Consider the following 24,398-nt stretch of genomic DNA (forward strand, 5'->3'; position numbering starts at 1 on the left):
GGTAGATGAGAAGAGCGTCTTTCTAGAAATTTGTGACGGGTGGGGAGGCAGGAGAAGAGGAAAAGGGAGGTCTGCTGGTAAAATGCGTTTCACAAGGCCATTGGTCCTGAGGAAAACTTGACCTTTAGCCCCAGACAGCTGCAAGGGGGGGTTCTGCGCAGCTCGTGTTGACTGCTGCCTCTGCCTTGAGGGTTGAGGTCGGGAGAAGGACAGGGCTAGGCAGAGGGGACCTACCCCACCCCCCGCCACTCCCCAGGGTGTTGTTGCTCAAATCAGGCTTTTCAATACTTGAAGGCCTGCCTTGTTACATTGAGAGAAAGTGGCGAGGAGCTAAGGCGCAGAGGTCTTTGGGGGCCAGGTTGGAGTGGAACTCCGACTCTGGGCGAGGGGGGAAGGGAAGGGGCCTGGGGGCCGGTGGGCACACAGGCTGAGAAAATTAGGTAAGGACACCTAGGGCAGTCCTGTGAGGTACTTCCAGGCCTGCGGTGCCCGGGGTTTCAAGGTCCCCAGTGCGGGGGTGGCAGTGCCTTGGGCCTCTGGGACGACGGCCGCTGAGGGAAGCACACAGGGCAGGTGCCTCCCTTTAGGAGGCAAGGGCCCTCCTGAGGCGCCATGGGAGATAACGCAGGCGCCCTGGGAGAGAAGCCCACGGGTGCCTGAGGGAAATGCACAGGGCTTCCCTCCAGGGGTTGAGGGCCTGCTCTGAGCGGAGGGGAGGGGGGTGGGGGGGGCTGCTGCCCAGGAAGATGCTAATCCCTGAATTCTGTTGTCCCCTCCCAACCTTCCAAGAGCTGAGGGTTTCTCAAGACAGGGCCAGGAGGGGGCTCGCTTTACATTTTCCGGCCACCACCATCTCACCAAGATGGCTCCTGCCTGGCCCCCTTGAAGAGACGCGGCACCTGGCACCTTCAGTGAGCTGGAACGGGACTGTCGCCCAGAGCCCTTCTTCCTTTCTTGGGCTGGCCTTCCTTTCTTGGCCTTCCTGGGGTCACCCGACTCCCAAGCCGATTTTCCACAAATGGCGCCTGAAAGACCCCAGGTGCGGAAGTGTCTCTTTCTCCACTGCCCTACCCATGTGACACCTGGTCAGGCCACATCTCCCTGAGGAGACAATCTAGCCCTTCTAGGCCCATCTAAGCCAGACTCCCGAATTGTGGAGTTACCAGATAAGATACAAGACGTCCAGTTAAATTTCAATGTCAGATAAACAGCAAATAATCTTTTAGTATAAATACCTCCCATGCGGTATTTGGGACATACTTATACTTAAAAAAAAAAAAACAAAAAAAAAACCCCAAAACACCGTTGTTTATTTGCAATTCAGATTTACCTGAGCGGTCCAGATTTATGTGCTAAACCTGGTAACGCTACTCGAGTAGCTGTTCATGGAGGGCTAGTTTGCTCTGTTTGCCGGCCTGTGTCCGGTTCAAAGGGTGATGTGTAATCTACCAAAGTTGAGTCTGAGGGCACAGGCCGAGAGCAGGGGGGACATGTAACCTTTAAAGGTAACATTTGGGGGGTGCCTGGGTGGCTCATTCAGTTCAGCGGCCGACTCCGGATTTCAGCTCAATTCATGATCTCGCGGTAGGTGAGTTCGAGCCCCCCCTCCCCCGTATCGGGCTCTGCGCTGGCACTGCGGAACCTGCTTGGGATTCTTTCTCTCTCCCACTCTCCCTCTCTGCCCCTCCCCTGCCTTCGTGCTCTCTCTCTCTCTCTCTCTCTCTCTCTCTCTCAAAATAAATACATAAGCATCAAAAAAATAAAGGTAACGTTTGGTACCCTGGGTCTGGTAGGGTAAGAGTTCAGGAGGAAAGAGGAGGGAGAGAGAGAGACCTATCTAAGAGGACAAGCTAAGGGGATGCCCGGCTGGCTCAGCTGGTAGAGTGTGCAACTCATGATCTCAGGGTCAGGGGTTTGAGCCCCACGTGGGGCACAGAGCTTACTTTAAAAAAAAAAAAATGAGAGGACAAGCTATGGCAGCAGCTGGCCAACTGGGTCGTTGGGAGCCCCTGGAATCTTTATATTAACCTACCTTTATAGTTTAAAGGAAGGGCTTTCAGAGAGGGAACTGTATTGGCCGATAAGCCCTTTTCCTCGGGAGAAAGGGACCCGGTGTTTTGGAGAGAGGGATGGGAGAGGGGTGGATTCCAGGCCCTTGCTGAGGAGAGACAGTTGAATTGGCAGAGAGGTGACCTCTCTGTTCCTCAAAGCCCCTCGGGCCTGGGGACTTGGGGTCACTTCCCTTGGGCTTCCTGAAGGCAGGCTGCTCATTGGCCTTCGCCTGGACTCACATGCTTTACTTGGTTTGGGGGCTGTGGTTGCCCCTCAGGGCTCAGTCACGCAGAAAGGGTCAATAAAGTATGTATCTCAAGCCAAAGGAGAAAGACAATAAAACCACCCTCGGGGTCAGAGGTCACCTCGTCACTGATTGAGATATTCACAACTCTTTTTTCCTCTCTCCTCTCTTCTTGTCCCCTCTAGCTCTGGAGGGCTGGTCCTCCCTTGACTCTTTACTTTTCGCCTTTCTCCAAAGCCAAAGTTTATCACCGGAAATCAATGAGATGTGAGGCTGGAAAAAAAAAAATCATGTCATGTAAAATGAAGCTTGAAAAGTAGTAGGAGAGTGATAGTGGATGAAACCCCTCAGTTAAGAATACCTAGCCTCGGAGCGCCTGGCTGGCTCAGTTGGTGGAGCACGTGACTCTTGATCTTGGGTTGTGAGTTCAAGCCCCGCGTTGGGTATGGGGATTACTTAAAAATAAAATCTAAAACAAACAAACACACAAACAAACAAACAAAAACCCAGAACACTTAGCCTCTTACAGAGGCTGTGGCCCAACAATTCTAGGGTCAGCAAGCTTTTTCTGTAAAGGGTCAGATAGAAAATATTTTAGGCTCTGCGGGCCACATGCAGTCCCGGTAGCCGTAATCTCCCTCACCTTTTCTTCTCCTTTTCCTTTTTCTACTTCTAACCCCTTAAAAATTAAAGCACACACACACACACACACACACACACAGGCACACACATTCTTTGCTCCAGGGGCCATACAAATACAACACAGGCTGTCTGCTAGATCTGGCTTGCAGGCCGCCAAATCACATTCAGGCGAGGAGTCAGTCTAATCTACCCCTACTCTGTCTTGTTTGGGGGGGGGATGAGGGGGAGAAGGACTGTAGCCTCTGCCCCCAGGGAGGAGGGAAGGGGGACCAAGAACGGTGGACGGGGGCCTGGACTACGGCAATGGAGCTTGGTGACCCGTGGACCATGGGGGCCCGAGACCTACGCACCAAGGCTGAGATTCACTGCCGGAGAGCACGATGTGGCCCAGAGGTACCCCTCCTGTCACTTTGGTCGCAGGATCCTGTCTCAAAGCAGAGACGTGAAGCAAATACCTCAGGACAGTCCAGGCCTTCTCTCCACTTCTTTTGGAGCTGAGATCATTTGCATTTCAGGACGAATGGAGCATTTAGCGCCTAGAAGGAACTTGGGGTCCTGGGTAAATGTGTGCTCCAGAATGTCAGGCAAACTTCACACCCCTATCCCTTCTCCTTCGCCTGTCTCTTCAGGTCTCTGGGGAAGCACCTGTAAACACAAATCAAGGGCACCATTGTCTCTCTGCCTCCGCCTGGGTGTCCCTCTTGCCTTGCCTGGGCACTCCCCCACCCCTACAAGGGGTTCTGATCCTGAAGGAAAGGGGAAGTCCTCTTCCAATGTGACTTGTCCCTCTGGCGCTCAGAGCCACAGCCAGTGTGTCCTAGAGCTCAGAGGCACCCCCACAGCAGTAAAGATATTCGCTGGCAACAGGACCCGGTGGGCCACAACCACGCTGTCTAGGAGCCTTGCTCCCGGACTTGGCCCTGAGCACTGCCGTGGCCTACGGCTTCACTCCATTTCCTGTATTTCTGGGGCTCTCCTCCTCATCCTAAACTGGATTCTGATAGCTCTAGTTCAATTCCCTGCCTTCCTTCTCCAAGTTCAATCCTATTTACTTTAGCCTGTGTCTCTGAAGTTCATATCTCTATCTCTATCTCTATATGCATGCATATATAATATACATATATATATTTTATATATATATATATATTCTGCACAGCCCTGATTGACAAGTACAATGAAAATGTCTCATTCCTGTCCGGTTTGCATTTCATTACATTGGTCAGCGATGCCTTGGACTGGAGGACAAAGGCAAAACAGATTTTTTAAAGGTGTTGATGAACCATATCTATTTGCTCATTCGCTATTGTATTTTAATTGCATTTAGGGCTTATACAATATTTGTCAAATGATGGGAGTGTGGTGAAAACTCTAATGCAGCCAATAAAACCTGGAGCCCAAATGAGTGGTGGGCGAGTGTGTCTGCAGGTCCCGGGGCTCCGGAGATCGATAGTTCAGCTCGGCCCCTGAAGCCAATTAAAAGCTTTATCTTAGCATAAAAATAAAGAGGAGTTAAACACGCATTCCTTTCCCAGCTTTCTCCCCCTTCATTTTTTTTTATGGCGTTTCGCAGTTTTTCTTTTAAAAAGGTCTGGGATTCCGAGGAGAGGGTGGGGATTTATGTAAAGAAAGTGTCGTTTACCAGGGAGAAAAAAATGCGAATAATGGTGAGTTTCAAGGGCAAGTTTCAACGAGAAACACTTTGTGCTCCGGTAGGAAGAGGCAGGGGCACCAAATTCAGCCTCTTGGAATAATTCCCTTCCTGGATTCAAAGATTCATTTATTGAAATAAATCAGGAAGCATTGGCAGAACGGAAATCCGCTTGCTGGGTTTAAAGGGTCTTTAAAATGTTGCGAGTGTTAGATTGCAAGTCTTTTCTAAATACAAAACAGAAGAAAAGACCGCAGTGTTTCCCTTGGACTTAAAGAAAATCGCTAGGTCTCCGACTTAGGATAATTTCATGTCCGCTACAGAAAATGTGTTTAGAAAGAAATCCCGCCCGATAGCACAACATGCTGTACATGTTTTGTGTTTTTAGGAGGCTGGAGTGAAGAAAAAAGTGATACAGTGCTGCAGGTCTGGACATTCGGTTTGCCTCCTGCTTCTCTAAGATGGACCCTAAAATTCAGGCTCAAAAGCTGTGCTTGTTTGGCAGTGGCCAGTTTCATTGCTTCTGATTGGGGCAGGGGAATAAATCTTTTTCCTATTTACTGTTTGAACTCAGTGTGAGGGAACAGATCCCATTAGATTTCCTATCCATACAGACATGTGGATATTTAGACCAGACCACATACAACTGGGGGACGCATAAAAGAGATTTATTGGTTAATTTACGCTGCCTAATACACATGTAAACCCCAGTAAGCCAAAGCTGCCGAAGGAGCCCCGGTTATCGCATAAACTAAGAACCACGACCCCTGGGTTCGAGTTGCCCTGCCCTGCCCAGGCCAGTGATTCCTTTCTCCACCTGAGAAACGAGGAAACGAGGACTCTCTTCTGCCTTGCCCCAGCTTGAGTGCGGGAAAAACTTTTCTTGTCTGTTCCGGCCACCAGTCTACTTTCAGACACAGGCTCCCCGAAGCCGTCTGTCCCCCGAAGTCCTTCCCTGGGTCTCCTGCGGAAAGCAAGCTGAGGGGTGGGGGCTGCAGGTCAGCAGGAAAACGTCGCCTTATTATTGTTATTATTACTAGGATTGCCTAAGAGCAGTGGTCTGCTTTGGGGGAGGGGGTTCTGTTTCCACACGCGGAAAACTTGCTGTATCTGGAGATCTGTCGCCTTCTCTCGTCCCGAGGGTGAGGGTTTCCCCCTCCCCCAAAGGAAACCTCCACCCAAAGCAGCCAAAATAGAATTCGAAGCGATCCGCCTCGGGCCTGCTGTTCGCAAAGCCCCCAGCGTCGTCCTCTGGGGGGGCATCTGGGGGCCCTGCGCCTCGCTGAGCGAGGACACCCCCTCAGAGTCGCACACTCGGGCTGGGCCGCGCTGCCCCAGGAAGGGCTCCACCGCCCGGGGTTTTGGCCTGGCTGAACCGCCTCAGGTCGGCCCCTTAACAAGCATCCCCCCCCTCCCCACTTCTCGGTTGATGATCTAATTGAATTATGCCTTTTTGTTCCAGGGACTACAGAGCACGTGCTGGAGGCAATTAATTATCGGAATGTGGCCATATCAAAACGGACACCGGGCACCGGGTAGGTCAGCAGCCGCAACATCCCCCCTGCCCTGCGCTCAGGACCCCTCCCCCAGAAGGAGCCGACCCGGCTCCCTCGGCGGCCTTCCTCCCTCGGCCCCTCGCCCCGCTGCCCGCCCCGACTCCCAAACGCGCCGGGCCCCAGGTTCTCAGGGGGTACCTGGCCGGTCTCTCCGCAAACCCTCGCCCCAGCGCCGGCCGTGCTGGGGCCCGACAGCCATCCCCCACCCCAACCCCCGAGCCTAGAGAACCGCTCTCCTCTGCACTGGCGACGGGAGGAAATCCAAACTTTTTCTACGCCACTCCGCGCCCAGGGTCCGTGGGGGTCGGTGGGAGGTGAAGAGAGGTAGAGGGAAGGAAGGATATCAAGGGCAAAGGGAAAAGAAAGGGGAAAAGAAAGGAGAGCAATCCTCCCTTTCGGTAAACCTGACTCCGGGGAATTCATTTGCATGATTTAGGCATATTTGTTCTTCTCTGAGCCCCCTCCCCCCTGCAAAGAAACCTTCTGCTGAGCGACACTGAACCCGTTCTTGGAGAGCCTATTTTCAGTAGATGTAATAATTTAAGTCAGTGGTGGACTCATCTCCCAACCTGGGGAGAGAGCTGTGGATGGAGAGGGAGATTGGGGTGAGTTTGGGGGGGAGGGGGTGACTACGGTAAGTGTGCTACGGGCAGGGCTACCTCCCCCCCCCCCAGCAAAATGGCAAAGAAAGAAGGTGAAGTCTTGGCCAGGCCTGGCAGATTGGGGGGCAGGAAGTAAAGGGCTGCCGTTATAAAGCGCTGCTTGAGGCTGTCTCTCCCAGCGCCTCTGAACTTGATCAGATGTTCTGTTTCCTACAGAGAGATGGCGGCCAGGCTGTGAGGCTGCCTCAAGGCTCAGACTTTGGGGACTCGGCCCGTTGGAGATGTGACAATCCCAGCCGTGTTTCTGTGGGCCTTTTCTTTCCACTCCCACTCGCCTGCATTCTTTGCAAACGCACTGCCGGACAAAAAAAAAATAAAATAAAATGAGTGGATTTATAGCCCTGTCTGAACCTGGCCATTAAGTCCAGAAAGACCTTGCACCAGGCGGGGTGGGGGTGAAGTGGGAGGGGGTGTGATTGCGCGCACAACAACTCTGGGAAGCAAATCCTTAAGGGGTAAGGATTCCCGAGGTCACTTGGTGCTTCTCCGGGTAGGAGGGGACGAGAGCAAAGCCTTGGCTGTTGAGAGGGAAGAAAATTCCACCTCACCGTCCCCATCCCCGCCCCCGGCTTTTGCATTTGAAAATGTTGAGAATTTGAAGCTGATTACCCTTTGGGTTGGAAACCATGCTGATCCTGAGTGTGTGTGTAGTGAGTTTGCTAGGCTATGCAGCGTGTTGAGTGCGTCGTGTGCGTGTTTCGTGTGCACAGGCTAAGTATATTCTGTGCGTGTGTAGTACTTGTGCTTGTGTATGTGTCTTCTGGGCTGTGTGCGTGTATTTGGTCTGTTGTGTGTTTGCCAAAGCGTGCGCCTACGTCTACTGTTTTGTGTGTAGCTTGTTGTGTTACTGGGTTGTGTGCGCTTACTGTTGTGTGTTTGCTGGGCTGCGTGCGTGTTCCCAGCTACGTGCTTGCGTTTTATATGTTTGCTATGTTGTAGTTGGTGTGTCACATATGGGGAGGGGGGGGCAGGGGCAGCGGCGACTATAGCCACCACTCACAAACCGAAGAGTCAACGCTTGGCTCAGACGGAAGGGAGATCGGCTCTAATTGTAATCGTTTCCCGTCGTTTGGGCCTCGGACGGCCAGCGGCAGCTCGGGGCCCGGACGGCGAGCTGCCCGGGCTGGGTCGGTGCTCTCGGGGCCATCGGGGCCCACAGTGGCGTGTGGGGGGGACGCGGCTAATGGGCCGCGAACGTGGAACTGCTACGCCCGCCGCAGGATCGGCGCCCTGCGGGCGCCAAGAGGGCACTTTCTCAGGGTGGTGAGGCGGCGGGGGGCCAGCGCCGCGCCGACGGTGGGAACGATCCTTGCGGGGCCAGGAGTGCATTTGGCCAAAGCGGGTAACGCGCGTGAGGGGTGCTGGTCCGCTTCGGGCCGGAGGCGAGCCAGGGAGAGGCCCAGCTCCGCCCCGCCGGCCGCCGATCGAGCCCGGCTCCGCTTCCCCCACAGCCGCGCAAGCCCCGCGGAGCCCACTCGCGGGCGCCGGGCCGCCGCCGCCGCCTCACCTGCCAGGCGCCGGGCCACGGCCCAATCAGCGGCGGTCGCTCGGCCGCGGCTGCCATGTTCCCCGCTCCGCGCTGCCAATCAGCGTGGCGGCGGCCAATGGGCTTCAGGGCCGGGGGTCAGGTGACCGCGGGCCAGCTGGCTCCCGATTGGCGCGCGCCGCGCGGCCTCCCGCTCGGTTTATGTGAGAGGAGTGAGTGATTGACTTTATCAGTCCAAGGACATTACTCTGGAGGCGAAGAGGCTGGGACTCGCGCGGCGAGCGGCGAGGACCGAGCCTGCCTCCAGCCCGCTGCCCGCCGGCCGGCCACGAGCCGGCTCTGCTACTAAGCGCAGCCCAGCCGGGAGGCCCGCGCCGAGGGAGCCTTCTGGCCCCGCGGTGCTGCGCTCTCGGGGAGAGGAGGGGTGCCCGGGACCGGATTGGCCAACTCCGCCCTCCACTTATTATTTTGCTTATTTTTCTTTGTGCGCGCCTGTTAGTTTGTTACACCAGATCTAGTCCCAGAGTCTTTTCTCCTCCCTTTTCCCCGCTCCTTCTTCCCCCCTCCTCCCCCCCCCTCCTGCTCCTCTACTTCCCCTCCTCCCTCCTATCCTTCTGCAGGAGACTCTCCCAGCGACGGAAAGTTGCGGCCCCTGGCACCGCCTCGGGGGTCTCCCGGCCGTGTCCAACCGCCGCCAACCGTCTCCGACGACGGCACTCCGAAGATCTCCTCCTTCGCCCGCACCCTCGCTCATTTCAGCGCTCTCGCCGGTGCCCAGAACGCCCCACCCATGACGATGCTCCTGGACGGAGGCCCGCAGTTCCCCGGGCTGGGAGTGGGCAGCTTCGGCGCGCCGCGCCACCACGAGATGCCCAACCGCGAGCCGGCGGGCATGGGGCTGAATCCCTTCGGGGACTCGCCCCACGCCGCCGCCGCCGCCGCCGCCGCCGCCTTCAAGCTGAGCCCCGCCGCGGCTCACGATCTGTCTTCGGGCCAGAGCTCCGCGTTCACGCCGCAGGGCTCGGGTTACGCCAACGCCCTGGGCCATCACCACCACCACCATCACCACCATCACCACGCCGGCCAGGTGCCCAGCTACGGCGGTGCAGCCTCCGCCGCCTTCAACTCCACGCGCGACTTTCTGTTCCGCCAGCGCGGCTCCGGGCTCGGCGAGGCGGCCTCGGGTGGCGGGCAGCACGGGCTCTTCGCCGGCTCGGCGAGCAGCCTGCACGCTCCAGCCGGCATCCCCGAGCCTCCTGGGTACCTGCTCTTCCCCGGGCTGCATGAGCAGGGCGCCGGGCACCCGTCGCCCACAGGGCACGTGGACAACAACCAGGTCCACCTGGGGCTGCGCGGGGAGCTGTTCGGCCGCGCCGACCCGTACCGCCCGGTGGCCAGTCCGCGCACGGACCCCTACACGGCCGGCGCGCAGTTCCCTAACTACAGCCCCATGAACATGAACATGGGCGTGAACGTGGCGGCCCACCACGGGCCCGGCGCCTTCTTCCGTTATATGCGGCAGCCCATCAAGCAGGAGCTGTCGTGCAAGTGGATCGACGAGGCTCAGCTGAGCCGGCCCAAGAAGAGCTGCGACCGGACCTTCAGCACCATGCACGAGCTGGTGACACATGTCACCATGGAGCATGTGGGGGGCCCGGAGCAGAACAACCACGTCTGCTACTGGGAGGAGTGCCCTCGCGAGGGCAAGTCCTTCAAGGCGAAGTACAAACTGGTCAACCACATTCGCGTGCACACGGGCGAGAAGCCCTTCCCGTGCCCCTTCCCGGGCTGCGGGAAGATCTTTGCCCGCTCCGAGAACCTCAAGATCCACAAGAGGACCCACACAGGTAAGGGGGAAGGCAGGCGGGCGCGGGATTGACCGCGGCCCCGCGCCACCCAGCCGACTTGCAGCGCGAGGGAGAGGGGTGGCGACCGGAGAAGAGGGGCGGCGCCCCGCGGGGGCCGTTCGGAGAAGAAGCGCTGTCAGTGTCCCTCCACCTCTCGCCCTCCCCGCCCTGCGGCGCTTTTGCCCAGTTCCAACTTCCCGGGCTGACGGCCCCGCGGTCTCAGGAACTAATTGGAACCTTCTCGCGCCCAGGAACCAACTGGCGCCGCCTCTTTTTGTCTCTCTTTCTGGGTTACTAGGAAGGGACTCCGAACGTGTTGAGAGCGGATGGCTTACCAGCGACTCCGCTCTCGGCACACATTCGGGGAGGGCAACCATAGAAATGCTAATGAAAACTAACTTTCGGTTACTTCCGCTCTTTTCTCCCCCCTTGATTGGCACATCTCCTCATTAAATGACTGATACTTTTGTCAAACTATTTTTATTTGGAGTTCCAGGTTCAATTCAGTCCTCCGGGAGGAAAGCTAAAGTAGAAAAGGCACCACAGTTTCGTGGCTTGTTCAGAACATCTTGTAAAACTGTCCGGAGCCCCTGGATTGATCTAGTTTTCTCTTTTCCAACGTTAAGTACGCCGACCCGTGCTTTTTAATACTGGGTTTAGCCAAACCGCTGCCTTTGAAAGAGGCGAATTAAAAGGTACAAAGAAGGACCCGAACGGGATTGTCCCGTCCCCGGCCCATTGTCCCGCCCGGGCTGGGTTACATCGCCGAGGTGGCGGCGGAGCGTTGGCCACGCGTTGGGAGCCCCGGGCCGAGGGGGGCGGGGGGGGGGGATGGAAACGCAAGTTAGGGGAAACTTTGGAGGAGCCTGAGGCTTCCCCATCCTGCGCGAGAACAAAGGGACGCGCAGGTTCCGGGCCGGCCGTGCCCCACCCCCGCCCGGACCAGCACTCCCCAGCCCTGCAGGCTCAACCCGCGCTCTCCATTTTTCTCCAGGGAAACGAGATGCCACGGCCGCCCCCAGTCGGCGCTCCCTCTCCGGCCAGACCGCAGGGCGCTCCGTCTCCCGCTGCTGGGCCCTGGGAAGCTCCGGGCCCTGACCGCATTTCCCCCCCTTTGCGTTTTTGCCTTTTGCAGGTGAGAAACCTTTCAAATGTGAATTTGAAGGCTGTGACAGACGCTTTGCCAACAGCAGCGACCGCAAGAAGCACATGCATGTGCACACCTCGGACAAGCCCTATATCTGCAAAGTGTGCGACAAGTCCTACACGCACCCGAGCTCTCTGCGCAAGCACATGAAGGTAATTACCTCTTTATTAGCGGTCGGCGGTTTATAAACACTCGGCCCGACACCGGGCCGCGGAACGGAAGCGCCCGCGCTGCCAACCCTGTATCCTCCACGTTAAATCCGATTTGCTCCAGCGGTGACACCTTGAACCCATTTTGGGGACCCGCGGGGGGGTGGGGAGGGCGGGGGGGAGAGCACGGTGGGGAGGAGGAGGGAGCAGAGGGAACAATTGCTTGTTTACTGGGAAGCTCTAACCGAGCTCGCCGGGGCTTGGGGTTGCGGTGGCCGCGTCTTCCCGGCACTGCCCGCGGTGGGAACCGAGAGAGTGCCCGCGCCGAACCCGGGGGTGGGTGCTTCCTTCGCTCTACGGCTGCCCTGCGGCTGCCGACCAAACAATAGGGCCGAGGAGCGTGGTCTGATTCCCACCCATTTGTCTGAGACCTCGAAGTGCCCTGGGCGCCTGTGCCACCTTTCTCTGTACCTGCTTTCCCAAGCCGCAGCGGGCTTGGTGAAACCTGGGCCGGGAGTGAGTGTTCCATAGGGCCCCCAAGACTAAGTGCTCATCCCACTCCATCGGCGGAGAAAGGGCAGGAGTGAAACCCAGCGTTGTATTCCTTTTCCATGATGCCAGTCTTAGGGCTGAAGCTGTTCTCTTGACGACCATCTCCGGGTTTTGTAGACCTCGGTAATCCGGAAATTCAAAACACCCCCCCCCCCAAAATCAGCGGCATTTCTCGTCTAAGTGGGTCACTGGGCGGTCTTGTTCCTACAGTGCTCGAATTCTGCTCTTGTTTTTGCTTGCACGATGCCAGTTGGAATTATATTCATTATAATATATACATGTTAATTTTAGGTTCATGAATCTCAAGGGTCAGATTCCTCCCCTGCTGCCAGTTCAGGCTATGAATCTTCCACTCCACCCGCTATAGCTTCTGCAAACAGTAAAGATACCACTAAAACCCCTTCTGCAGTTCAAACTAGCACCAGCCACAACCCTGGACTTCCTCCCAATTTTAACGAATGGTACGTCTGAGGACAAACACAAACCCTGTTAACCATAGAATGGACCAAATGCATTTTAAAAAGAAAACTGAGACCAATCAGACGGAAATGGAGTTTTAAGGCGAGAGGCCATATATATATATAGGGTTACATCTTGTCAATTGCAATTGCCCAGGAAGGTTTTGGGGGCAAGATCCAAAAGTAGTCATGCCCTATTCTCAGGAGTAGAAAATACGTTTTGGCGTTTGAAGGATTTTTCAAAACAAATCTTCTCACTGCTTTTTCCTCCCTTTTCTCTTGCTCTCTGCACACCCCATTCCTAAGCTCCTTCAGTGCATTTTAACACTTGTCCTGTTTCTTGAGAGGAAGTTATAGAAGGCTTGTTGGTGGTGGTGATGTTAAACGATGGAAATTCTTCGCCTTAGTGGTGATTGTTTAAACTCTCACAGTCTTAAACCGTGCCAAAGTCCTGTTATGTCTTGAACTTTTCCTCAAAGCATTACACTTGTGAATGTATTTTTGTCTAATGGGGTCGAAACTGTTGTTCGGTATTTTTTCAGGCTGAGGATGTGATGTTACTCTACGGATTGTGACGTTTAGTATGCAGTTGCCTTTTGTAATAACTTTTTTTTTTTTGTAAATACATATCCACTGATGCCATATTTATCGTTTGTAATTTAATTATTGCTACAAGTGCCGGGAACTGAACAATATTTATGGAAAAATGTTTTCTAACAAATGCTGTACAGCTTTTGATTATAACTGCTTTAGCATTAAATTTTATTGTTTTGAAAGAAGAACACAATTTACAGTTTTTGAACCACTGACTCCTTTCTCTTGTTTTGTAACAGCCTCCTTCTACAAAGAGGAGACGTAAGCAAATGAAATCTTGTTTGTTGGTATTTATAACTCACGCAGATCCCTTTTTTAATTGTTAAATTATTTTTCTATTGCAGTATAGATTCCTTATAGTGTCAGCTTCCATCTGGGGAGACCCTCCTTTCTTTATCTCTAGCTCAGATGGTTGTTTAACTGCGAGTTTAAATGTGTGTGTCCTGGATTTTCGGCATGCAAATCAAATATTACTGATCAGTTCAGTTAGTGGCCATGACATCTCAATCTTGTATTTCAAAGACTGAGAAGCTGGATTTAATCATCCCTGCCCTCCATATATAAACATAAGGTAACCTAATGAGTTTTATGTCCCTTAGTTTTTTATTACCTTACATAAAAATGAACATTGTGGCAGGATGCATGTCTGTGTAATCTATCGAGAGATCACCCATATACATATATACGTTTGTATCTATGACTTATCTAATCTGCCTATCAAATCTATCTAGCTATCTATATATTTTCAAAAGTAAGCGTATGTCTGAAACAGTGGTGATGAGTAAGGCCAGTCCAGCCGTGCTTACTTACGGTTAAAGTGCTTCTTAAAAAGACCCATAGTCCATTGACAATTTTGGAAGGCAAAGGCTGATTTGTTTTGCTGTATATAGTTCAATTCATAATTATTACAATTCTTCATAACATTTTTATAGCGGTGTGATAACTGCAGCGGTTCTGAAATGATATTATGGAAAGAAAAAACATTTGCAAAATATGTATTTTTAAAGTTCATGGTTTATAGGCACAGATGTTAAGAGCATTGTTTCCATTAAAATCAATAACAATGAAAAATGGTTGTTTGCTTTGTGATAAAATATTAACAATGCATTTAATCTTCAGCGAAGCAGCTCATTTGGATAAACAGTTCTTTTACAGTTATGTGAAAAAAAAAACCTGATTACTATATTGGGGGGTTGGAGCGGGTTAGAGTATCGAGAGACTTTAACTAATTTAGGGTGCCGTTTAATATTGAGACCCCAGTCTCTGCATGAGTAACCAGCTTGCAAATCAGCAAATATAATGGTGGAGATAAGGAATTGTAAAGAATTAGAAATGTAATGAATAGGTTTAAGTACCTCCTTCTCTTGAAGGGAGCAATGCTCTAGGTTTTTTGGTGGCCATCAATTTGGTATTATACATAATCATTTTGAATTATAGAATCTTGTTTATTGTTCTTTTTGAAGAAATAAAGTCTTGGCACATCTTATTTATGTTATAACATTTTTGTATTTAGTGCCCGCTTTTTTTTTTTCCATGTTCAAATAAATCAACCTTAAATCGAAATGCTGAGAGAAATGATGATGATTAAAAGAAACTTTGATTTCCTGGATACAGTTGAAGCAGCCTATTTTCAGTTATCTATCTACTGATCTTTGTCAACAATTATTGACAGTTTCTAATTGCAAACTGCTTTGATGCAATTTTTTGTCTGTGGAGAATGGGGTTTTTTGCACTTTTCCTCCACCAATAGACAAGGCAAGGGCCTGAATGCCATGAACAGAGAGATTGGGATGACTTCACAAGCGATGAGCAGGTAACCTGGTCAGTATACCACTTCTACCCCAGACATTCCAATCTTGACCTTGACATTGAGGGTGCTGGACCAAATTCCTATTTCAGGATTTTTCCTTCACTTCAAACCCGAGGCCGCTTTAAATGCTCAGCAAGTTTTCAGAAAGTCTATATTCATAATACTGGCTCTAGATGTGTTCCAATTGAAGTCTAAATCGTGTTTTTCTTCTGAAATAGGCACTGAACTACCACAATTTATTGTTTTCTCCATAAATTTCCTCTCCCAACTTAACCTAATCTTAAATGGGAGTTGAGTGATGGGTTGGTTGCAAGTTTCTCTCAGAAACTTGCCCGCCGCCCCCGGCCATTAAATATACCAAAATATCTCTTTCGGAGACATAAATCAGAGTTTGATTTTTCCTTAGTGGACTTGGTATTATTCTACCATAAAATTTTGCCATAAAGCATTGTGTCCTAGGAGGGGAAGACAGCAATTAACAATGATGATAAGCAACATTTTGATCACGTAATGGCTTTGCCCCTCTACCTGATCTGCTGTAATTCTGGCGTAGCGTCATATTTCTCAAATAGTCTGTGTCCTCTGCCCTTGTCATCTGTTGGCAAAGAAAAGTTTATTTTAGTAGAAAACTTTTCACAGGTATTTTTTCCTGTAATCTGACTCTGGGGGTGCACATTTATATTCTTGAATTTTCAGTCAATACCTTAAAGAATAAGCACCTCCCCCCCCTCCCCCAAACAAAAAACCTTTGCAACCCTAAAGATGGATCAGCTGGAAACCATGAATGTCAACTGGGCTCTTAGTGATCTACCTGTTATTTTCCTTCTTGCACCTGGTAAGACCTTTGTTAAAAGTCCATTATCTTTTCCAAAATGGGTGGTTTAGCTTAAGATTTCCACTGTTGGGTGGGGAAAAGGGAGGTGTCTATTTCCAAGCAGACAGAAGTCTGGCCTTCATCCAGTTTGGAAGGTTAAAGATCAGGGTCCAGGCTAAGCGGGACGGTCGGTCTTAGCTACTGGGAAGGTTGGAGAGCGAGCAGGGACCGCCTCCGCTCACAAAGCCTCCCAGGAAAGTTGTGCTCAGGACCTCCTCGCCCCTCCCCCCTCCTCGCCTCCAGCTGTCCCCTTGCCTCTTCGCCCCTGGCACCCTCTCCTCCCCCTAAAACCCCTCCCCCGCCAAACCGAAGAGGAAAGTCGAACGGCCTCTGGCCACTTAAGTTTTTCTGTAAGAATAGCCCCCGGTGTGCCATGCCCTGAAGGGCGGCTTCTCGGCCTGGCAGCTTGGCTGGTTTTCTCCGGCTGGCTGGCTGACCCTCGAGGCTCAAGCCTTTGCCAGGGCTTTGCCCCAGGGACCAGGCCGGGCGTTTCGGAAGTCAGGGCTCCGGCTCGGCGTTCCTCGGGCCCCTCGTCGGGGCGCCCAGAGTCCCTGTGCACACACCAAGCTCTTGCAAGTCCCGGTCGAAGCTCGGGCGGGGGGCGGGGGGGGGGAGGGGACCTCGTTTCCTAGGGTCAATTCTCTCGCGGTCTCGGCCCGCTGACCCTTTGACCTCCACCTACAGGGCCCTTGGCGGCCGTAAGCCGGCGGTCGCCCGGGTTCCGCGGACGCTTCGCGCCCCATCGCCTCCCGGCCTCATTAGGCCGGCGGGGCTGTAAAGCAGGAATCAGCCGCTGCCTAATCCGGACCTGGGGTCAATACGAGCCCAAACAATGGTGAGCTCCGAAGGCCGCAGCGTAGCACTGGCCGCAAACTTTGTGTTCCATTCATTTTCTCCGGGCGGTGGGGGAGGGAGGAGAGGGGAGGGAGACCCTCGGACGCCCGGAGGCTGCTCCCGGCCGCCAGGGCTCCTAAACCGGCGTCCTCCGGCCCGGCCCTCCCGGTCTCTCCGCAGGGCCTGGACTGGAGGGGCGGGGGGGGGGGGGGGGATGAGGCCCGGGGCCTGGTCGGCGGCCCGCGCGGGGGGTGCGAGGGTCCGAGGGCCGGCCCGGAGGGGGCTGCCCCCGCGCCGGGAGCGGACTTTGAAGTGGGTTTTTAGCGCGCACGTGCGAGAGCCGGGCCGGGGCCCGAGCGGGGACCCGCTGCGAGGAAAGAGTAGGCTCGGCCCGGGCCCCAACCCCTCCCCCGCACCCCGTCGCTCCGGCCTTTTCAAGCCCGCCGACCCCCCCCTCCGCCCCCACTCCCGCGCAGGCGCACACCCCGCAGCCGTCGAGCCGCTCTGGCGGCCGGGGGGTGGGGGGGTTGGGGGGAGAGTTGAAAGCGGCTTTGCAGCGCCGCGGCCTCGGCGGAGCGGGGAGGGGAGGGGAGGGGTGTGGGGAAGGGGGGTGGTTTTGGGGGCGGCTCTCGAGTGGTGAACATGGCGGCCGGATGCGAACCCCCGCGGAGCGCAGCAAAGCGCTGACTGCGGGCTGCCGAACTGTTGTGTGCTTTAAACTCCCTCGTTATTCCCCGGCTCCGAGCGCCTCGCGGCAGAATGTAGATCGCGGCGGCCGAACGCAAAATTGTGAAAAAAAAACGGAAGCGAAGAAGTTCTTCCAGGGCATTCTGGGCGTGGGAAGTTGGCGAGCCTTCTGGGGGTTGGGGCTCCCAGGGGACTTGGACTTGAAACCCGCCGGAGGCCGCCCCACCCTCCCGTCCCGCTCGAAACCCTCTCCTCCCGGGTCGGGGTGGGGGGGGGGGGGAAATGCCATTTTGAGTTCTTGTGCCGGGTCGGGAGGCCACAGCACCTCCGAGCCCCTAAAACTGCCAATGTGCGGGACACTTTCTCTGCCAAGGACAATGGCGGGGCCCCGGGAGGGGAGCACGCAGGTACCATTTCCGAACGAAACGCCCCTGCTTCTCGCCCGAGAGGTGCCATCGCGAGTTCGAACCTTACGCGTTGCTCGGGCCCCGTTTCCTGCATATCTCATTTAACCGTGGGCCTTTGAAAAATGGCACTGTCGCAGCTTTTGTGTGTGCTGGGAACAGCTGGTGATCTTACGCCAAGTGGGGGGGGGAAAAAGGTCACAGTCCCGAAAACTTTCATTCAGCTTTTGCTTAAGTGCCTAAATGCCGGCGGGTGAAAGAGCCCGCGGTAGCTCTGGGATCTGAGGCTCGTTTTTTTCTGCAGAAAAATGTTGCACATTCACCTTCGGCCGTGTGTTTCGTGAGGACGGGGGAAAAAAAGTGAGATAAAAGGAGGTAGTTGTGGACCCCCGCCTCCTCTAGGAAAATAAGCGGACGAATTCTTTCAGGTTGCGTCTTCGTGGAGGCCGAGAGCTAAAGGAAAAGGCAGCCTTCTTGGGGCTGCCCACTGTCAAGCATTTGGGCACCTGAAGGTGTGGGGCAGTTCCCGGGGGGCCACCTTGGGAAGGGTCCCAGGTGGGTGGGCAGGTCATTAGCAAAGCTGGCCCAGATCTGGGGGGGAAATCTGCAAAACAGTGCCTTTATCTGCAGAGAACAATTGATGGGGTTGTCTTTCCTCCCTTTCAGTGCAGAAAGAAGACGGCTTTGGAGCAAGAATTTGGAATATGCATTTAAGTTGTCGGGCTTTGCATTGGAAACCCCTGGGCAATTAAAATCATAAGCATGCCTTGTAGTATTTTCTGTCCTTTTCTTATGTGTAATTCCTGCAAGTCAAAGGGGCCGGAGCCCCTTCTGCAGTTTGGAAACTTGTTTTGAAATTGCCACCAAACAGATCTTTTTTTTCTCCCCCCCCCTTCGGTTGAAGTTTCCTTCCCGGGCTCAGCCACTCCCCCCCCCCCCCCCCCGGAATGGAGTATTGACATCTTTGAGAGATCAAAGGAAGTAGGTGGTCCTTGGTCTATACTTTATTTTTCCAATGCTGTAGTTGGAACCCTGAGGTTTGGCTTTCCCCTGGGTAAACCTCTTGGTGCTGAAAGTGTGAAAGATGAAAAGTTCATTAACTTGAAAAAGCTTTAGCTGGTGGTTAGGCACTTTGTCTTTCTCAGAACCACAGAGCCCAGATTGTCTCTTAAGGGGACGTTAAAATCAAGCTAAAGATGCACTGGTGAACTGCCTCCCCCGATACCTGCGGTGTTCTTTGGGTCATTTGATATGGTAAAGCTGGTTGATTTGCATAGGGGTTATGTGAATGGAATTTCTGTGAATCTGGATGAGTGATAAACCGGTAGAACTCTCATATTTGTGGGATGACTCTGAAGGGCACTGCTTTTTCCCACTAAGGCTTGGTTTCTATCATAACCGTCGAAATTTGCAGCTTGAAACCCACTAAGTTTTCAGGAAACATTAAAAGGGGGGGGAGTGGTTCAGGGTACTTGGGCTGATAGCACAGTAGCAAAACTTCTTTGAATGAGATTCAAGAAACTCCCTGTTTCCAAAAACAAAAACAAAAACAAAGACAAAACCTACATCTCTTAACAAAAGAAAACATCCTTCTTTAAAAATCATGTAATAAAGCAGACAATTTTGCATAGTGTTTATGTGATGACACGTCAACCTGTTGACTAATGTGATGAACAGAGAGAAAGGTTGAGCTTACAGTAAGTGTTAAAATAGCCATCAGCAGAAGGCAAGTTTATTATGTTTGATCTCGGATAGGCTGTATATGTTGTCTAACGTGTTGTATTTAAACATAACGTCTGTAAAGATCATTTGCACGTACGGTGTGGAAAAGATTCCATTGTGTTCTATTATAAACTAGCATTTGAAACAATTATTTCCAATGAACATTTTAAGATTTTTTTCTAAGCGTAAATACAGCCTGTTTTGACCTGTCTGCAGTTCACTTTTTGTTTTTTTGCCAGTGTTGTCCTGCTTGGTATCCGGGACAGTCTCTAATTCCTGACGAAGAACTTGATACTGACGTGGGTATGCAGCAGCCAGCCCTCCATAACACTACCTATCCTAAATGCAGGGTTCACGCCCAACCTACTGTGCAAGAAATGATTTACTGATGAGGTTTCAAAGAAAACCACATCAATTTGGATGTCTGTTACCTTGAAGCGATCATTGTAAGAGTAGTAGCTTCCGGAGGTATAAAAAAGACTATTTTCTTCCTTTGGTGTATTTCAGTCTGTGTTGAGCAATCATTTGTGAAAATGGAAAAGCGAAACCCCTCTCCCCCCCTCCCCCGGCCTTCACACCCTGCCACCTTAGGATTATCCGTGGGAAGACGGAGGTGAAGACTGGCCTGATTCATAACCCAGTGTGTATTATCTCATGCATTGTGTTGACCTTGTTGAAAATCTCTTTCAAATACCTGCATCGCACATGTGGGGCTAACGTGTTGAAAACTAGAAACACGCGTGCTTGTTCTGTTAATTTTGTATGTTTGTGTTCAAAAAGCAGTATCCAAGATCCCTACAATTGTTGTTTGACCTGAATAAAACCATGAAAACGTTTTGTGATTATTGTTTTATTACAGTGACAACTATAACTCCTAAAATAATGTCGACCGACCTGTTGAATTGGGACAGTTTATATTCTATTCACATGTAGTTGGGCTTCCCCTGAGCGATGAACCTGGGGGAAAAAAACCCCAACCCGCTGAACAAACCTCAACCAACTGTTCTGAGCTCACAGTGTTTTCCCAGAGGGACTCAGGGCCAGGTGCTGGGGAAGTCAGGGGAAAACTTCCAAGTCAAGGATTGATGGGGTGATTAGAAGGAAGGACTGGAGGCAGGAGTTGGGAGGAACAACAGCATTGGAACACCACTCTTTGGGTGAGAAAGGGAAAGACAAAGCTAAAAATAGCCTCAAAGAAGAAAGGAGGGCCTCCAGACATTGCAGCATAGAACATTACATGCCTGTTATTCAGGAGCCCCAAAGTGGTTCTTGGGGTAGACAAGTTGGCAACCATTGATTAGGACACTTACAGAATCATGGAATATAGGTGTTATTAAAACACAAGTTGTCGTTAATTAACTGTAGTGTTCGAGAAGATGAAGACACTTCAGAGCAATTCTTCGAACTCCAGATACTTGATTTCTCATTTTAAATTTAACATCGGTAATCTAACGTAATCTGTGAGTGGCCATCGTTCTATTTATTTGACGTGATTATGCCGTGATGAGGTATTGTAAAATCACAGCCTGATAGAGTATATGGCTATTGGGGTTTTTTTTTCGATCCAGTTTTATTAAAATTTCTAAGTAGACTGATGATACTGTAATTTTTCAGGAGAGGGAAAACGGCCCGTCTCCCTCTCATTTTTGTTGTTCATTTGCATCAAGAGGAGGAGTACAGGCCGGTCAAGAAAGACTGGGATTCTTTGCTTCTTAGCTCCCTGAGAGTTGACATTTTTATAGCCCCTAGAACAGTGTCGGTAGAATTTTGTTTTGTTTTGTTTTTGTTTTTCAGAACAAGAACTGTGTTCTTTTCCGACAGGCAGCGGAGTATTATAATGGGATTATTTAAAAAGCCCTTGGAAAGGTGGACTACAAAGTTGTGTGAGAGGCAGCTGTACTGTGATAATAATACCTCCTAGGGTTATTCCAGGGATTAACAACAACAACAACAAAATTTCTTAGGGTATCTAAGAAATACTGCATTTCATAAGCATAATGGCTAGATCAGGCACGTGGGTTTATGAACACAGCCATGAATATTTAAACGCGTAAAATTAAAATGTTATTAAATGCCTGTTGTTCGTTATCTCCCAATGAATGCACTTATTCTCGGATCAAAATAAGCTGTGTACTTAAAATCTGTAAGCATACTAATTTAATGGTTTGCTGGTAATTCGATACAATTTTACTTGAGTCAACAGCTTGATTCTTACTATATTTAAGTTAAGTGACAATTTTACAGTGTGAAAATCGGCATTCACATTTAACAAAAGATGAAATCGGATGGCGTCTTAAATTATTCAGTTCCCCCCACTAAATTTATGTTGGTATTACGTGAGTGTGACTATAGAATAATGAGGCCCATTTTCTTATGGGGCTTAGAAGCTAGCTTTGAAAGCCATTCTCAAAGAAGAGTCCCCAAAATGTTTTGACTGATGTCAGCATCCTTAGAATAAGTTTACAGACTCCCTAGGTGATGGCCTCGCTTAAGATAAAAACAAAAACCAAAAAACAAACAATGGCCACCAGTCTAATTACTTTACAGCCATACTTTTGGTTTTATTACGTCTGAAAGTGAAGAAATGCTCCATTACAGCATTATGAGATGCATTTTTTTCCCCTCAGGGCTAAGTCTATTCCTGGAGCAAAACAAAACAAAAACGCCAAACGCACTAAGCTCCTCCCAAATGAACTGTCTGGGTGGGAAGTGTTTCTTTCCTTCCCACTGACTTTGGGGGCTTGGAGCTTCCCAGACAGGCGGTACTGCTGAATGGTAATGGCTTTTGTACGGAGGCCTGGGAGACTTTTCAGGATTCCTTCCTCAACTGCTGTATCACTTTTGTCTATTTCCTTCTGACTTTGCCCCATTAGATGCGGGGCGTCGGCCGTGTTCTGATCGGCTGTGTTCTGAGCGTTGGTTGTTAATTACTTAGCAAGAGCAAGGTTGTCTTAAACGACCAATTTCAAAACTGACGTCTAGGGCAGTGCTGTAGTGCCTCCCGTGGCCGGATCCTCCTGGAGGTGACATTACTCTAGAGTCCCAAGGATCAAATCAGTCAGCACAGTCTTTTCCGGTAAAATAGGAAGGTAGGGGTGGGGGTGCGGGGGCAGGCAGAAGAACACCCTCTTTGATTCTTAGAGAAGTGTTCCTGCTTCTGTTGCCTTTCCTGGGGGGGGGGGGGGGGGAGAAAAAAGACCTCTTTGTGTTTATATCAGGTCATCAGAAACTTCATGGGTGAAATGAGAAAAATGTGATTGCCAACAATTCCCTCTGTAAACCATGCGTTTTAACATCCGATACCAATCCAATGCATGGGAATTGCGTACAAATGATTCACGAACGTCACCCAGCCAGAACTGACACGGAGAAAGCTCACTCGTGTTGTGTTTTTGCAGCTAATCACCAGCAGAGTATGTAATTGGTTGGCCAGCTGGTAACATTTCTTGGGGGGACTTCGCCATTCTTTATTAAAAAAAAAAAAGTTTAGCCCGGGTATTCACTGAGATGTGACATCTTCCTGGTTGCGGTGATAACCCCAAACCAAAGGTGTTTCCTCAAGTCCTGACCATTGACGTATTAAATGAAGACGTTCCGTTGAGCAACACCAGTGACTTCAATTGATTCATCAGTCGCCAGTATCTTGCAGCCATCATGTTTCACTTTGCTAACAAGCTGGTGCCCCCCATCTGATGCCAACAACCCCGGTCTTTCAAACAAATGACATGTGCGATAAAGAAATCTTTTCAGAATCATTATGCACTTCGGCATTTGTCTTTTCTTCCAGCGCAGCGTCTGTGCCTCGGTTCCAACAGGCCATCTATTCCTCGATCATTTCTGAGCCTTCCATGGTTTTTGAGCCTGATTTGCGGGTGTATCCAGGAGGTGAAATGAAGCTTCTTCCGCTGAATGTTATGTCGCTGAACACCACAACACCATGTTTCTGTCCCAGGCGCTAGATTTAATCTTGTGAACGAGACTGCAGGGAAGCGTTCTCACCAGACTTTCTGCGAAGACATTGTTGTGCTCGCAACTGAGTGGGGGGGAGGGGAGAGAAACCCTTATTTAGGAAAAACATGGAGGACAACTTTTTTGGATGGTCTTGGCTGTGGGTACTTGAAGGTTCATACTACTTTTGGAAGTGTTGAAAGTTTCAGAGCTCTGAACCAGTGAAATGCAAATTCATATGGTCCCACCGGCCAAAAATGGATGCAATTCATCAGTGAGCCCTGTTTACCGGCATAATTTGCTTTTGCGTGCATAAAACTTAATCTCTACTTTGCATGTGTCCAGACTGCATGCATCTGGCCCCATTAGATTCCCTGTAATTGCATACTGACTGATTGTATCACACAACTATTTGAACGCCGAACTGAAGCCCAAATGCTTCTGGTTGGCCTTAAACTGTAATCACTTTGGATAAGTGAATAGTTGGAATGTACGACTTGAAAATCAGGACCCAGGACGAGGACGCCTCCCTACTGAAACAGCAACAGAGAGAAAAATCTAGAAACAACGTTGAATTTATAAACGAACCAGTATGGTTTTCTACTGGGCAGATACTAAATCAGAACACGAATCGGTAATCGCTAAGCACAAAATCCTGATCCACGATAAATATTTTATCACGTCTTCTACACTTGCTCCTTGTGAGTGTTGGAAACCGAGCTTCCACATACAGTATAAACGCGTTAATTAAAATCAAATCATTTTGAAAAGGTAATCGTGCAATGGTTTTCAAATTGCATTCATTTCTTTAAATGTGCGGCCTCGGGCATTTTGGGTTGGGGTTGGGCGGGGGGGGGGGGGGGGGATCGATTCTGTAGCCCGCACTAATTGAAACTTATTTTGTGCATATATGGTGTTCAATAAAGGAAGCGTGGTTTGCGTGTGCATGCATATGCGTTGATTTAGATCGAAAGTATGTGTTCACGTGGGGCGCCTGGGTGGCTCAGGCAAGTTTAGCTTCTGACTTGGGCCCGGGTCACGGTGTCTTCGGATTCCGCGTCTCCCTCTCTCTCCGCCCCTCC

The 24,398-nt window shown here is 51.2% G+C and overlaps 1 protein-coding gene and 1 long non-coding RNA gene across 4 annotated transcripts; one reads left to right on the forward strand and one right to left on the reverse strand.

The window, feature by feature from the left end:
- Window positions 1–8,437: 8,437 nt before the first annotated feature.
- ZIC3 (Zic family member 3) lies at window positions 8,438–20,205 on the forward strand. 3 transcript variants are annotated; one of them, XM_023249132.2, is made up of 3 exons: window positions 8,438–10,137; window positions 11,273–11,436; window positions 19,608–20,205. In XM_023249132.2, the coding sequence occupies exons 1-3, from the start codon at window positions 9,081–9,083 to the stop codon at window positions 19,755–19,757; spliced, it is 1,371 nt and encodes a 456-aa protein (XP_023104900.1). In that variant the 5' UTR covers window positions 8,438–9,080; the 3' UTR covers window positions 19,758–20,205. The 3 variants fall into 3 exon arrangements, 2 of the variants coding, with proteins under 2 accessions (XP_023104900.1, XP_023104899.1); XM_023249131.2 differs by lacking the exon at window positions 19,608–20,205 and adding an exon at window positions 12,277–14,523 and having other exon boundaries at window positions 8,462–10,137; XR_006593114.1 differs by lacking the exons at window positions 8,438–10,137; window positions 11,273–11,436 and adding exons at window positions 15,938–16,071; window positions 16,406–16,556 and having other exon boundaries at window positions 19,608–19,746.
- Window positions 13,020–15,723, reverse strand: LOC123383410. Its single transcript, XR_006593115.1, has 2 exons — window positions 15,376–15,723; window positions 13,020–13,991 (listed from the first exon to the last, which is right to left on the reverse strand). It is a non-coding gene; the product is annotated as an uncharacterized LOC123383410 (long non-coding RNA).
- Window positions 20,206–24,398: the final 4,193 nt, after the last annotated feature.

Source organism: Felis catus, chromosome X (assembly GCF_018350175.1).
Source record: "Felis catus isolate Fca126 chromosome X, F.catus_Fca126_mat1.0, whole genome shotgun sequence".
In the NCBI taxonomy this organism is placed as follows: domain Eukaryota; kingdom Metazoa; phylum Chordata; class Mammalia; order Carnivora; family Felidae; genus Felis; species Felis catus.

What these genes read in the sequence shown, in the direction of transcription:
- ZIC3 (XM_023249131.2), top strand. Translation starts at nt 9,081, where the DNA reads ATGACGATGCTCCTGGACGGAGGCCCGCAGTTCCCCGGGCTGGGAGTG. An exon ending in CCACAAGAGGACCCACACAG is followed by an intron (nt 10,138 to 11,272) that starts GTAAGGGGGAAG and finishes TGCCTTTTGCAG; the next exon opens with GTGAGAAACCTTTCAAATGT. An exon ending in CTCTGCGCAAGCACATGAAG is followed by an intron (nt 11,437 to 12,276) that starts GTAATTACCTCT and finishes TGTTAATTTTAG; the next exon opens with GTTCATGAATCTCAAGGGTC.